This window comes from Contarinia nasturtii, unplaced genomic scaffold (genome assembly GCF_009176525.2).
Source record: "Contarinia nasturtii isolate CC-2019 unplaced genomic scaffold, AAFC_CNas_1.1 Cnas_scaffold_129, whole genome shotgun sequence".
Lineage (NCBI taxonomy): Eukaryota > Metazoa > Arthropoda > Insecta > Diptera > Cecidomyiidae > Contarinia > Contarinia nasturtii.
Genome location: NW_022197486.1, coordinates 7,420,245 through 7,436,600, shown reverse-complemented (window position 1 = coordinate 7,436,600; position 16,356 = coordinate 7,420,245). Strand labels below are relative to the sequence as shown.

Here is a 16,356-nt window from a genome sequence, read left to right as displayed (position 1 = left end):
ACAAAATGCTTATGCAAGCATTTTGCCGGAATGTATCTGTCTTTCTTTCAATCTTTTTCTGTATTTTATTCGCTCTTTTTTCAGTTTTGGTTGAGACAAAATACGATATCAACCGTTGAGTGTGTCTTTCACGTACAAACGGACACGTTCTGCGTTTGCATTGACGGTGTGGACTTATTATAGTTACATCCAAGATGATTGCTGTTGAACCTGAACAAAAATAAAATGGAAAATTATATTGTGGCATTGCAAGACAAAAGCCAAAGATATATGTATGCATGTGGCAAAAGCGATCGAAACACTGAATCACAGGGCATGAGAGATAGATTAAGCGGGCGAGTGAGAAAGAGATAAGGGTATCAAAAAAAACTCGTAAGAAGAATTATAACATTTCAAAGGGAATATCGCTCATCCCGAAACGGAGAGAGAGAGAGAGGGATAGGGGAGAAATGACGATGAAATAGACATGAGATCAAAAACAAGCAAGAAAAAAGAATTGCATTGACGACACGGAAGAAATGAAAAGCAAAGAAAAAAAGCAAATATGCTCAGTGCCAGTATATTTCGTATTAAAATCACGAAGCAACGGTAGAAAACTCATATCGACTGTGGAAATCGAATGGCAGACACCAAATATACACAATTGATGATCACGACGACGACGGCGACAACGACGACGACGGCGACAACGACAACGACGACGACGGCGACAACGACAACGACGATAGCAATGGTGATGTGCGGCAGCAAATGCATAGAATGCAAAACAAAAGCACATAATTTGAAAAGTTTTCTTCGGGTTTATCATCGAAATTGTAAAAAGAAAATATTATTGTGCATTGTCTTTCCATCAATCTATTTCATTTGTGGCATTGCATATACCGCTAAAGCAAAAGAAAGTGTACGATAAATGAAAAGAGCATTCACGATGACAAGCGATGCCATATCTCTTGCTCTTTTCGCTTTGATGGGAGAGACTTGCATTTTTTACATTTTCGTAAATCAGCTCATTCAACTATCTCGCAACCAACCTCGACAAGTGAACGAACAAGTGTGGAAATCATACCGAGAGAGACAGTGAACGAGAGAGAAAGAGTAGAGGTAGAGAAAACGAAATAAAAAAACAGAGAGTAATGGAGAAGATCAGCGCCAAGCACATGCACCACAGTCAATATCAACGAAAATTGCATTTTCAAAAGGTGTAACAAAATTGTCTACCACAAAAATACTATTTCGAGTCCTCTGTGCGTCGCTTCTTTTTATGTGCACATTATGTGAAATCGTCAAGTACACGCAACTATCGACACATAAAATACGACAGCCGGCAGCAGAACAAATCACGTTCCGGCAATTGCATTGCATTTGCAGATATACACATACTCGCCTGCACACAGTCGAGACACAGTCATAACTGAAACGATGAGAATTTGAAAAGTTGACAAATAGCATTGAAACGATCACTCTTTCGTTCTCGGTATTTCTCACTCTCGTTTTAGTTGTGCACCCTCGACTCCTGAATGGTTATGTGTACGAGCAATGGCGCGGCCAACGAAAAACGTGTGAAAATTGGAAACGATGAAAAATTATACAAGAACTGTCGTCGATATAATTAAAAAAGTTATATATATGCAATGTATTAGGAAAACTTAATCAAGACAAAGTGTACGTGCCCAAAATTTTATCATTATTTGTTAGTTATTACATTACAAGCCACTTTCTTCTGTTGCTGATGATACTTTTGCGAATCATATTCCGAACTGCAATAAGCCTTCTCTTCTGTCTTTGGTTCGTTGAATGCCTGCCGCCTCTCTCGTATCTATTTTCGTTCAACAAATAAAGTCACTCGGTGAGTGTGTGTGTGTGTGCGTTCTGTTATCGTGTTTTTCTCTTGTGACACGTATCCAAATCCTGTACATTTATACCGATATTCCGATGGTGTGTTGTGTCATTTGTTCTGTTCGCTCTTGTTCCCGACATTTTTGAAACATTGTTCAATGATTTGTATTCGACAGTCGCCACATTATTATTAGACCATTCTATATGGATTTATGCCACTATCTCTGCGGCTGCAGATTGAATGCCGATCTTTTTCAATTTTAAATTTTCTCCCGGCACACGACTTGTTTGGGTGTTTTGGCCTTCGAATATTTTTGGGTGAAACGATATGGCAATCACACTGCATAAAATATAATTATTTTACGTCTTCATTTCATTAGAAATAACTATTCCCATGCCTTGTACGCATATCCAATGTGACATGACTGGTGTGTGTGTGTGTTGGTGGTGATGTGATGCATGGAAAATTCCATTGACATGAAAATGAACATTCTTTATTGTTTGCAAGATTGAAGAAGAATGGAAGGGAATGGAATACAAACATTTGCCGCAAAACGTAACTTATTATGAATTCGATATAATGAACCAAAATAATAGATTGAGTTATGACAACAACAGACAGATTACTCAATATTGTTTCTCATAAATTATGCAATTGAAAGCACAAAGTTTCTGAATAAAAAACTTTTGCAATTGTTGATCTGATAGCAATGATTGAGATGACGACGGCATTGAGATGGAGAGATAGAAATACAGTGTGCAGTAGATAGAGAGCTTTGGGATATGCATGTGCTCAGGGACACTCCAAAGAGAGAAGGCGAGAGGGAGAGTGAAAGAAGGGAGATTCAGTAATATAGTAAGATCGTAGTTCACAACGGACGAAAATATTGATAAATTCATTTTAGTTTGATAAACATAATAGTGATTGTTGGCGTTGGTAAAGTTTTGCACATTTCCATGTGATTTTGTTTATTTCGAAATGCGATCAATTTAAATTCCACAATGAAATTGTACTTCGTGCAAGATTATTCGTATCGATGGAAAATGGGATTTGTTGTTTGTTACAACTAGAATGCAAAGTGATAGTTCGGGGTACACAAATGCTCCGAGAATAGAGGGAGAATGTGTGAATCGAGATTCGTTTTCGGTTGAATTTAATCGATATTTAAAACAAAACTTGCACTGGCATTGTATATACTAATGTGATATTTTTTGTTGACTCATTGCTTTCCATGCCCGGGTATCGGCAAACAAAAATTTTTTTTGAATTGATGCCACTTGAAAGTCAGTCCGCACAGAACCGCAAAAATATTGGATGCGGAGAAAATGTATATTGTTATATGTATGCGATGACATTCGATATTCAATTTACGAATGCTGATGTGCGCGAATAATAACTCAATCGTTGAAATGGAAATGTCAGTTTGACATTCGTAAAGGCAACGCAAAGTGAACAACAAAACAAGCAATGAATAAAAGCTGAAGCAAAAAAAAAAAAACCACGCACGATGTAAACGGCGAAGAATGTGCACAACCGACTGACACGCATCAAACAATAAACAAAGTGCTTTTTCACTTTTCTTTGTAATTTCATCGCCTTTCAACACACAATTTTTTTTCTCTTCATATTTTCACCTCCCCGCAAGATACCCCGTCACCCAGAGAAGTCTTGCTTTGTATTTTATTTTTTTGTCGATGGAAGAGTTCCAAAGCACACACAATCCTGATGCCTAGAAATTTGTGTGTTTATATGCTTAAACGGTTGTTTTTTCTTCTTCTTCTTCTTCTTCTCTCTCTCTCTCTCTCTCTCTCTCTCGCTTCTTCCGTCATTTTGCTTGTCGTTTGGTTGTCGCAGCCATTCGTATCTCAGTTGTAATTTAGCCCAATAGTTCAGTCTAGCTGTGTGTTTCATCGCTGCTGACTGCTAGTGCCATTGCAATTTTGCCAGTTTGTGTGTGTGTGTCTCTGTGTATGGCGTATTTTTTGCTTTTGCTTATTTTGTTGCCGCTCGCGCGTTGTGGATCACATCATCGAATATTCGGCTCTTGTGCCAGCACTTTTTTTTGTTTGCCCCAGCCGATTCTTCTCTTCAATGTCGATGGATTACAATTATAGCCATTTCGTACGTCGTCACGTACACCATATTCATTTTAGTCGCTGCTGCTTTCGTTTCATTTTCATCGTCGTTTCTTTTGTCTTACAAACTTCCAAGATTCGGGCATTTGCTCTATTGTCTCTCCCTATTCTATCTCTTTCTTTCATTCTGGCATAAGCTTCCGCTTTCTTTCCATGCATTATAAGTGTGTGTGTATTTGTCTTGATATAATATATTGATGGCAGCGAATAGAAAACCAAAAAAAAAAGAAAAAAAATAATAATAATAAAGATAAAAAGGAATGAATCGTATGTAGGATATGCATTGTATATGGCGACCATATAAAAGTAGTGGCAGCCTTTGCATTTATGCGAATTGATGACAACCACTAGAACCGAACACACAATCTTATATGTCTCCCAACAAACTAAAGAGCATGAATTGATACACATAATACGCATATATACTCTCATCATTGGCATCACCATCATCATCGTCATCATCATTTTAAATCGTACGTGCATTTGTACCGTTTGGCCAATGGAAAAACTGTCGACAACACAGCGAACCACAGAAAGGACGAACGAAATACACTGAAAAAAAATTGTGCAGAATGGGAAGAAGAAAGAGTGGAAAATATAACAACGAAGCAAATAAACGAGATAAAATAAAATAAAATCGGCTAAACATTCGCATTCTGTGGAATTGACGAAACTATTTGAATTGCATTTACAAGTACTTTATATTTGACCTTTAGGCCAACTGCGTAGCAAACTGTTTCACTCGTTTTGCTTCGTGTTCGTTACTGCTGTTTCTTCAATTTTTCTTCTTCTTCTTCTTCGAGACAAGTGGTGGGAGTTAGTCTAGTGTGCATTTTTCTTTAATACACGACACGACTACCATACCGAGTGATAGAGGGTTCATATATATATCATTCTCTTGTCTAAGCATGTGGGTTTTTCAACGGTTTTTATTTAATAGACAGTTGGCCCCTCTTCGACTTATTGACTTGAACTGTGCGAATTGCATTTTATAGTTGAAATCGTTGCCATCATCACCACCGCCATCATCCCCAACACACTGCCTACCAAATTTGCGCAAAGATTAATTCAGTGAACTTCCTTAATTCAACGATAGCAATCATCACGTGTTGTATTGATGTCGATGACACGCCGTTTGTCCGCAAAATACAAAAGAAAATACAAAAAAAACACACACAAGACCAAAATATGATGCAATATGTGCCCAAAAAGGTGTTGATATTCACATTTAAATCCTGGGGGGAATGCTAGAAGACACACATATCACGATGCAAAACATTTGTTCATTTCGTGCCATCAGATTTCCTGACACTAAACATTTTAATTTTTCTATTGTTCCACACACGCACATTTTCTACTCACAACTATTTTTCCGTCATCTTTTTCTGTTTGCCTGTTGTCTTTTTCTTTACACAAACATTGAACACAATATCTTTTATTCGTTGTGCATTTGTTTTTGGTGCTTGCAACTGTCTTCTTATTATTTTCGACACAATGTTTTCGATTCGCTTTTCGCACACACAAAACCTTTTCGCATATTTTTATGAGTACACGTATTTGGTATGTTGTACATGTTTTCGATCGTTTGCACGCACCAGCCAATTTTCACACACACACACATCAAGTCGTATATCATTTTTCGTTTGCTCGTCCGTGAGTGTGTGTGTGTGCGCTTCTTTTTCGCCTTTTCTTCCATCCAAAGTGTATTCACTTAATTCTTTCGACACGTGCTTCTCAAAAACGCGCTTATCATGTGCTCCCAAACTCTCAAAGTCGTCGCAAAGAGAACTTTTTTTTTTGAAACGAGAAAAACAAAAACATGCGAGCACCATTTACTCTCTTCCTTTTCTCTACATGTGGCTGCATGTGTCACATAAAAGTGAGACTTCTTCTCGTTATCTGGATGTTTGGAAAAGAAGGAAAAAAAAACTGATCGAATAGGAAAGAAAGGGCAGGAAGAGAAAATTGAATATTGTATGTGTGCAAAAGTGATAGAAAAAGAGAGAGATGGAGAGGATGGGATCCCTATATCTAAACTAGCCTATAAAGAATTGTGTCATTTTTTTGTGCTTCCGTTTCGGGCAAACTCAATTTAAGCTCACTGTTTACATGGGCTAATTGATGCATAGTAAATAGCATCTATATTTGCTGGTACTGTACTTCATCACCTGTTCATTGGTACACATTTTTTTTCTTCATTGTCCTGACTGCAACGGCTGCAGTCGGTCGTTCGATTTGCGATATAAAAGAAACGACTGCCAATTGCGTCAATTTTCCAAAAGGGTCCATTTTACGATTTATCTTTTGATAACTAATTATTGTGTATTTGAACAAGTGGATATGCTCAATTAAATTCTCGTCTATGCAAACGAATGACGGCATTTACTTCCGTGTGCGTGCGCGAATGCGCAAACGATCACAACTGTGCGAACCAAATGAACAAGCAGTTCGTTTACATATTACATATGGAATGTGCCGTTTATCGGTAAAAATATCGATTAAATTCGCACATGCATTGACAGATAGACAGCGAGATGCATTATCATTGATATGGCATTTATATCCGTTCGCTTTGGCTCACTCTATGTACCCCCGCAACAAATACCATGTGTTTGTGTGTGCGGGCGCTCCATTTTAATTGCTATTTGTCAGTGCAGAACTTTATGTGTGCACAAAATTGCACTTATACCAAAGCATTTTTCGTATTTTTTTTTTTTGCTCCACTGTATTCCATCGTCTTCAATTTAGTTCGAAAATCGATTTAATTCATTCTCGTTTGCTCGATGCACGTCCACCCAAATGGTCATGATTATTCTACGAATGGAAAGTAGTGCGGCAACAATTTATCAGTTCGTTTATTCATTTCGCCGGTTTGTTTCAGATCTTTCGATCTCGTCCATCCCAACAACGATGGCAAGCGATGGCAAAGTGTGGTGGCAGTGGTGATGACGATGGCAGATGAGACTACAACCATGAATACCGAACATTTTTCATCAAAACTTTACACTCGAAACGAGTCCATACATTGTTTGATATTGACTTAACCTGGTTAATTTTTCGCATCAGTTCAGTATGTGTTGCCATTGAATGGCCATTATATGAAAAATAGGCAAAATTCGATATTGGATTTAGTCAATTTTTTTTGTGCGTGTTTGTGTATTTTTTACTTATCAATATATATCTGCCATGGGCTTATACTGCATCGTTTTCGATTCCAATGACATAATTCGCAATATTTTACTTGCATTTCATTCACCTATTACAAATGACCCTCTTTTTTTATTTGATACAATCGTTGTTTTATTCCCGATTTATTTTTTCACGTTATTATTGTTGCTGTAAGTTTGAATCGTACATTTATTTCCACTCATTATTCTGTCCATCATTCGTAGTAAATTATCTTTTTGCGTAAATTGCAATTTTACCACAAAGAATAAATACGAATTGTGATTGAACTAATTGTGCCACTGTCAATTTGACCGTATATTTATTGATGCATCCGAATGAATTGATGCAATTTGAATTGGTGGAAAGTTGCAATAATATGGCATTGCGATTGGTTAAATGGGTTGGCAAAAAGACTAAGATCCAGATCGTGATTCTGTTTGAAATTGAATTTCTAATTTTTCAATTCGGATTTTTTTTTTGTGCTCTCGCCATTCTTACCGTTCAAATTGGCCGCATACATGTGAAATTACACTATCTTTCCAGCTGCTACAATGTGTACGTTCTCGTACCCATTTTTTTCATCTTCATATTGTGAATGCACACTCCACCAAAGTTTCAATGAGTTAATTTAGCAACTTGTTGTACTCGATATATGGTTACATACGAGGGTTGCTCCATAATTTTTTTTAAAAACATATATAACACAGTTGTTTTTTGTCGAAAATGGTTTTATTGTTTTTCAAAATATTCCCCGAGATGATCGATACACTTTTGCATTCGATGAAACCATTTGTCATAGCATTCGTGCCACTCCGAAACTGATATCTCCAAAACGTGTGTTTTGAACGCTTCAACTGCTTCTTCTGGTGTCGAAAATCGTTGACCACGTAGTTTTTTCTTCACGCTTGGGAACAAAAAAAAGTCATTGGGTGCCAGGTCAGGACTGTACGGTGGATGACCCATCAGTTCGATGTTTTGACCGGTCAAAAATCGAGTAGTTTGAAAAGATGTGTGAGAGCTCGCATTATCGTGATGAAGAATTATTTTGCGACGGTGGTTGTTTTTTCTTATTTCACCAAACACTTCGGGCAAACAAATGGTGGTATACCAATCAGAATTGACGGTCTTACGATCCTCTAGTGGAACGGTTGCCACATGACCACTTCTCCCGAAAAAACAGGCGACCATTCGCTTCGAAGTGCTTCTTGCTCGAACAACTTTCGTTGGGTTATCTTCATTTTGGAAGACCCATACAGTCGACTGCTGTTTCGTTTCGGGCTCATAGGCATATATCCACGATTCGTCACCAGTGACGATTTTATTAACGTCTTTTGAAGCACCACGATTGAATTTCTTGAGCATTTCTTTACACCAACTCACACGAGCCATTTTTTGTTCATCGGTCAATTTATGTGGGATCCAACGAGAGCAAATCTTTTTTACGGCTAAATGTTCATGCAAAATTGTATGTATGCTGTGGGATGAAATGCCCAAAGATGCCTCAATCTCACGGTAGGTCACATGACGATCTTCCATAATCAGTTTTCTGACAGCATCGATGTTTTGTGGCACAACAGCCGATTTTGGACGACCTGTATGAAACTCGTCTTTGAGCGAACTACGACCGCAACGGAATTCTCGGTACCAGTTATAAATTGTCTGAAGGGTTGGTGCTTCATTGCCAAAGGCCAAATGAAGTCGATCGAAACACTGTTGTTGAGATAATTTACTTCGAAAATCGTAGTAAATCATTTTACGAAAATCTTCACGTGTAAAATTCATTTTTTTGTTGAGTCGCAGTTTACCAGTCACTGTAAACAATACAAATAGCGTTCGTACGACAAAAGGTTCAGGGCACGAATACATACCAAAACATCAAACTTTACGAATATGACAATGGTTTACATCGGGCAACACTATAAGTACCATTTTAAAAAAAATTATGGAGCAACCTACGTATATATATATGCACATCGATAAGCACAGCATCGTTGATTTATCTGAACTTCTTTTATTTAATTCACAACGAGAGCTACAAATTTTAAATTCGCTTATCCATTGTTTGATTTCGAACACAACAAATCATATACATTTATACCGAGTTCACCTCCCAGCTAAATCTCGCTAAACTTTTAATACAATTTTTTTCACTCTTTGGCTGTTGGATGCGTCCTTTCTTCCAAAATTCATCGCGCTACCCCTCAATTTTTGCTCATATTTTTTCTAACATTGTTTAGCAAAAATGGCAGCAAGTTTGTGGCACACATGTGTGTGTTTTATTATCAAATGAAAAAAAAAGAATCACAAAACAAGACGTTGCAACAAAATTTGCGACTCATTTTCTTTTGCGTATCTATGTTTGTGTGCTGGTAAAAATGAAAATAGATGAGCACTTCACCGAATACGTGACAATCAACAATAGAAGTATTATACTGTCTTGAGAGGTGATGGAGAAAAAAAAACTTTTCGCTTTGTTTTCCATCGAAGTGCCTATTTGGAAAATATTGACAAAGTAAATCTCTTTTTATAACCATCAAAATCTCTTTTACCAACTTAAAATTTAGAATAAAAAAAATGTTCTTTTTAAGTAACTCCTAATGGATCCGGCCGTTGAATACGAATTTTGACACCTTTATTTTTTTTTTGCATTTTGGATAAACTCCACGTATTATTTACAAACTTTTTTATCACAAACTTATGATACCTACGAATTATATTTCGAATTGCAATCACATTCTTTAAAAAAACCGCGGGAGTGAAAATAAGTAACTTATAAAAAACATGTATACGACTGATTATTTTGATTATTTGGAACACAAAGGTTTTAATAACTCAATTCTCAATGGCTATTAGCAAATATGAGTCCATTAAAATTTGAAAGGTTGTATAAAAAACAATCAATTATAAATCTTAAAAGGCAGATGATTGTATTGGGACATTTTGACGGTTGGTTGATTGATGATTACACTAGTGATTATAGCCAACTATAGTCATTTACATTAAGCTGATATAGGCCAATTTAATTAACTCTGGTCAAGTAAAGTTGTCTATTTCTCCACTTGATTTGTCTAGAGATTCGAATCTCGATCAAAACGTCACGAATTATGTGATATTTTGCGATTTTTATACAAAATTATTTGCAAGCGGTGCCGGAAAAAGTAGTCGCTGTCTTCTACCAAATAGAAAATTTAAATAAAGGGTGTTTTTTTAAGAGGTTGAGGATTTCAAATTGATATAAATCATATATATTTTTTTATTTTAATCGTGAAAATTGCTTTATTTGTCACCATGCCCACTTTTTACATAGGCCAGTTGGTCAGTCGATTTTTGGCCACTTTTTCGTATATCGCTGGCAATAACTCGAGAATAACGCGATGAATATTGGCCTTAGAAGTGCTTAATCGTTGTTAGCCACAGCAATGAAACGACAACAACAATAACACATATTTTTACTGTCAAAATTTTGATGTCAAATGGTGTCGACATTAGTGACGGTATTTTGAAACAGACTGTGTAATCCATATTCATCGTATATGATCCTATGTAAAGTTCTATACTTGATCTAGTCCACATTGAAAGTTCAAATCGTTTATGTCCACTAGCGTGGACATGGACTGTGTGTTTCTTCTGTTACATGTATGTTGTAATGGACAACTATAGTAACATGGCGTCGTTCAAATAAATTTAAAAATACGTCACTCGTGTCGACACCATCTAGCACGGTAGTAGGGATTTCATTGCTGTGTTGTTAGCTTATCGGCATAGACCATAGCACGAAGAAGACGGTCAACCAACCTGTGATAATTTGCTTTAAAATCAAGGTTTTCGACAAATCAATCGTTTAAGCCACTGTTTGGCAAATTTTGATTTTTTATTGAAACTAAAATGGCTCCGCAGGATGACTGACAATATTTGGAGGCAAACAGTCTTGAACAATGGTATTCATGGTCATAATGTTGACACCAGGAGAAATTTTAAGAAAAATGTCTCAAAAATGTTGATGACGTATAAAATGTCACTTTTAGTCGACTGAAGTGTCATTTTTTGAAATGAACAATTCAGGGCTTTCACTGGTTTACCTTTCAAACCCATTTTTTCAAGGATTAAAGAATCTAGTATGATCAAAAAATTGACAAAAAAAGGACTGGCTGATGGGCCTATGAAAAAAAGTGGCCATTGTGACTATATCGACGGTATGAACTCCAATACATTTTTTGTTATTAGTGCTGCTTCTTCTTTTTCTCACTATGGGCGCAACCATTTTCAAGCTAAAAGTCAAATGAATGCGTTTAATGAAACGTCAAAATGCGCGTATGGCTAATTTGTTCTAAACGTGTATCTGTAGTTGAGTTTGAAGTTAATGTGTGAATAATCAAATAAATAGTACTTTTTGTATTAAAAATAAAAATAAAAGAATAAAATTAGCTGTGTAAAATTTTATCGGCGCCTATACAAGTCGATTCAAAAAAACTGTAAATGGAATACTGCACAATAAGCCAAGAAAACGAATAATTTTATCGGCACAGAATATTTTTGCAGCCGACAGAAATATCTTTTGCCACAATATTGCTATTAGTTGCAAACAAATTATTAAACATATTTTTCGACTTTACTTTATTTTATTTTTTCTTACCTAGAATAACTGTGATCCAGAAATATATGATTTCTTTCGTCCTGCATTGTATTCACAAACTTTGTTCACAAGCAAATGTTTTCATTTCAACATTGCGTGTGGTACTATTTAGTACTTTGCATTTTTGATATTCCATTAAACGCACTTATTTAAAAATGAATATGCCAATATGGCTGCACCCATAGTGTAAATAAGAAGAAGCAGTGTCTATTTAGCAACTGCATACCGGTGGACTATATGCCAGAAATCTTTTTCAAATCATAAATGCCAGAGATTTTTCTACCAATTTACATGATTAAAATAAAAAAATATGTGATTTATATCAATTTAAAAAACAAAACTCCTAAAAAGCACCCTATATCTTTCATATCTTGAATCTGGAGACCATAAGACATGTTTTTCCAAGTGACTGCAAAATTATGCCAAAAATGTTCCACCCTAAAAATGGTAAAATTCTCATATGCTTGATTTAAAAAACAAAAAGGCGAAAAAAATAAAAGAAAATGAAGAGTTTTTGTACTTTTAATACGAGCAAAATTTCTACGACGAAAATAACTAAATGTCGCCTATATTTACCGATGGGAAATAGTATCGTATATTCCCCATACAAATTAATTTTATCGGATCTACGAATACGACATCTGTTAAAAAAGATACCGATTTTTGTTACTACTGTTGCTTTGACACAGCTCAAACGAACTATACGGCTATGGCTGTATTACAGACGAACTAATACAAAAGAACACACAGACTCCGATCCTGTGTATGCGTATGTATTGTAAATTTTGCACAAGCAGCTACGATTGACGACTGAGTGCAGAATTTGTAATACATACGCATACACAGAATCGGAGTCTGTGTGTTCCTTTGTACGTTTACACGAGCTGTATTAAAACACCACTAGTAACAGAAATCGGCGAGTTTTTTAGTAGATGTCGTATTGGTGGAATCGATAAAGAAAAATCTACGATATTAGCGCTCATTGATATTTACATAGCAAAAATCAGAATTTATCAACCATTTAAATGTCATAAATCTTTGCATGATTGTGCACATTTCTTGAGCCGTTTTTATTTGGTGCAGTGCCAAATATTAAAGCATCGTATTTGCATGTCTATGTGTGCACATTGTCGTTTAAATCTGATTATCGTACGTAATTAAGCATGAAATCGATGCCATGATAGCTTTGAATCTTGGTTTTTACTTTGCAGATTTTGGAATGCTTTCAAATTAAATTCAAACATATGTTTTGCATCTCTGGCTGTGCTAGTTTTATTTTTGATAATCTTACATTAATATTGCGATAACATGCAATGCCAAAAAAGTAAAAAATCCAAATTTTGACTTTATTCTGGAATATTCGCCATGTTTTCGGAATTAGTTTTATGCGCAGAACTTCATTTTATTACTTTGTCTTATGATTATTAGTTTGATATCCGTCATAATATGCTAGAGATAATAAAGAAAAGTAAAATCATTATCAATTACTTGATAAAATGCCTTCAGGCAGACGAATGCTGAAATGGTCCTTGGAATTTTGTTAGCTTCCATGACATGATTTTTTTTGTTTCTAATAAAAATAAAGTAATAATTTTCAAGGAGTTAAGGATAAAAAATAAGTGTGAATATTTAAATTTTAATCTATTAGTTAGAAGAAAAGGACTTTTCGCATCTCAAAATGAAGCTATCTATTATTGAATAGCTTTATATTCGTGCAATTATTTTATAAGCCGCTTCCATTTTGCGAGCTTGTCATTGTACCATAGAAAAGTTTCACTGTTTCGTATGGAGACGGTCAAAATGTCATGTTCTTCTATTTATAATATACATATTGACTGTTGTTATATTATAACTTTTTTTTATTTGAAACATTCGCAGCAGCTTTCAAAATATTACCAGTTTGGTACCTTAAATAATCTTTTAATTTTAATTTTTTTTATTTTCAAAAAATAAATTACTAAAATATATATTTGGAGTACATAGTTTTAAGTTTTAAGCTATATTGTAACAGTTTATAATATTTAAATATTTTATGCGGGTGGCCAAACGATAGATTCAATCCAATCAATGTAATAAGCAACACGAGTATAGACACTTGGTAGTGTGGTGGCACAATTTACGCCAAATGAAACAATGCCAACTATGGTTGCTCTGCTTGAATTACTGTTCGGGAAATATTGAAGAGGCCCGCCACTATCTCCCTGGCAGGAATCTCTTCTTCCTTCTGGATCATTTGCAATATTGCCCTTCGCTGATACCATTTTGAAACTCGCTTAATTTTGATTCTTTATTCCATTCCAAAATAGTTGTATTACATTCGAGCAATGGAACTGATGTTAAGTTCGTCATGAGTAACTTGTTTGAATTGGGTCCTTTGAAAAGATAATTAAATATATTTGCATTAAATAACTGGCCAAAATTAATAATGATAAGTTTATCCCACCCTCATTGAAAGTGGCACCCCACCCGATTACGATCAGTTCAAAATTAACATCCTCCTCTATTGTGTGCAAGCACGCTGCTGTAACATTATCATTGAATTGAATTTGCATTTCAGTTCGAATCAATGCAATGTCATTTTTCATCGTAAGTGGATTATATTTTGGATGCTTTGTAATATTTTGGATGTAATAACAACATTTATTTAAGAAAATGATGAAAAAAAGAAAGAAAATTAGATTTTTAAGTGATCTTACCTGTATTGAACAGATTTCGCCTTCCATTCCATCATCATCATTAACAGTTAGCTATTTGAATGAAAAATAAAAGAATCTTGAATTGCACACGCAAAATCGTTTTCGGTTTGTTTATTTGCTTGTCTGTTTCAGCTATCAACTTAAAAACTCGCTATAGTATCTACTCACTTTTCCAACTCGAACTTGAGACGGTTCTTTGCCTGCATGTACACAATGAGCCGCAGTCATAATATAACGATCGGATATTTTTGTGCTCCTACATCGAATCTCGTTTTCACTGCGGCTTGCACTTAGATACAGTAATGCAGCCTTTGAATGAAAAGTGAAACATTCGTGTAAATACAAGGAAATGTTAATTATAAAAGAGTAAGTTTCTTCTTTTATATAGCTCAACTAAAGCTATTTGGTACCAATCAGCTTTGCTAAATGATATCATTTAGCTCCCGAACATTTTTCTGCGGAACTTTTCTACGTAACATTTTTCCTCGGAACCCCTCAAATAATATTCGAATATTCAATCCCTTGTGGAAATATTTCAACTTCATAGTCGACTAAAAATTGACTAATTTTGGACAAAAATGGCTGAGATTTCAGTCAGCTAAAGTTAACTATAAGTGACTATATGCGTCTTCGTGTAATTTGAGTTGAGAAATGTCGATTGTGATCATAGTTAACTACGGTTAACTATAAGTATATGAAATTGACTTTTGTCAACTATGACTATAATCACTTTTAGTTAACTCTGAAACATAACCGACTATATTCGATTTCAATCATCTATTGGTAATTTTAACCGAATAAAAGTGATCAAAATTGACTTAATTTATAGTCAGTCAGTCATTTTTTTTCCACAAGGGTAACGAAAAAAAAAAAAATAAAAACCTTTTAACAAAAACGTTCAAATGATTAATTTTTATAATTATTATGTATTCCATACTGGGTTGGTATGTAGATTACTTTGATACATAATCTACATTTTGTAAATTTAGACTACTACCATGTAAATTACATATTTTTTCCCATGTAATCTACAAAATTTGTAGATTATTCAATTTTGGCGAAAAAATATATTAAAACCACCAGAAATTGTATCAAAATACCAAAAATTGAATAGAATTTTTATTGAGAACGTGTCAATTATTTTTATTGGACATTTAACATAACAAATATTTTCAATAGAAACACATTCTATTCATTCACCAACTTGGCAATTTGGCTCTAATTTTGAAAAATCTACAATGTAGAGTATACATATTCTACGTAAATTATTTTTTTTTAATTCGTGTAGATTTGCCAACCTAGATTCCATACAGAAAACCACATTTTTCGATAATTTTTGTACGAAATTTAGTTTTCACGTGAATTAAAATTTACAGGAAAAGATGCATGCAATAAATACATGCGTGGATCACAGTGCAGAAAATGATGTAAGACATTTTATTCAGTATGTAGTCATTTTTATTTACAAAAAGCAAATCGATTTACTAAGTGTAATTTATATCATTTTAACAGACATTATATTGAGATATTTTCAGCCAGATATCGTCACGAGCCGAAAACAGTCATTTTTATTGTTTTCACTCCATTTCAGCTCCTGACGATATCTGGCTGAAAATATCTCAATATAATGCCTGCATTTTAATCACTATACCAATGCTCTAGAATAAAAACAGCATATTATACAGTTGCACATCAAAGCTAAAAAAGACGAAACTATTTAATACGCTGTTTTTATTACAGAGCATTCATATGTTATTTTAAAACAGATTTTTTCTAAGTTGAGATTGAAATTCGTTGCCGTTCAAAAAAACTAAATTATACATTTTCTTTAATTGTTGATAGATATCGCCTGTCTATACATTGGATTGCCTTTTATTGGAAGGGGAT

General features: G+C 34.8%; 1 protein-coding gene across 1 annotated transcript in view; it reads right to left on the bottom strand.

Annotated features, from left to right (window-relative positions):
* Nucleotides 1-12,190: 12,190 nt before the first annotated feature.
* Nucleotides 12,191-16,356, bottom strand: part of LOC116348779 (mannosyl-oligosaccharide alpha-1,2-mannosidase IA-like) — a 6,030-nt gene continuing 1,864 nt past the window's right edge. The window contains exons 8-10 of the mRNA XM_031779895.1: nucleotides 14,638-14,778; nucleotides 14,470-14,520; nucleotides 12,191-12,211 (exon numbers count right to left, since the gene is read on the bottom strand). Coding sequence (XP_031635755.1) covers nucleotides 12,191-12,211; nucleotides 14,470-14,520; nucleotides 14,638-14,778 — 213 coding nt within the window. The remainder of the gene's footprint in view (nucleotides 12,212-14,469; nucleotides 14,521-14,637; nucleotides 14,779-16,356) is intronic.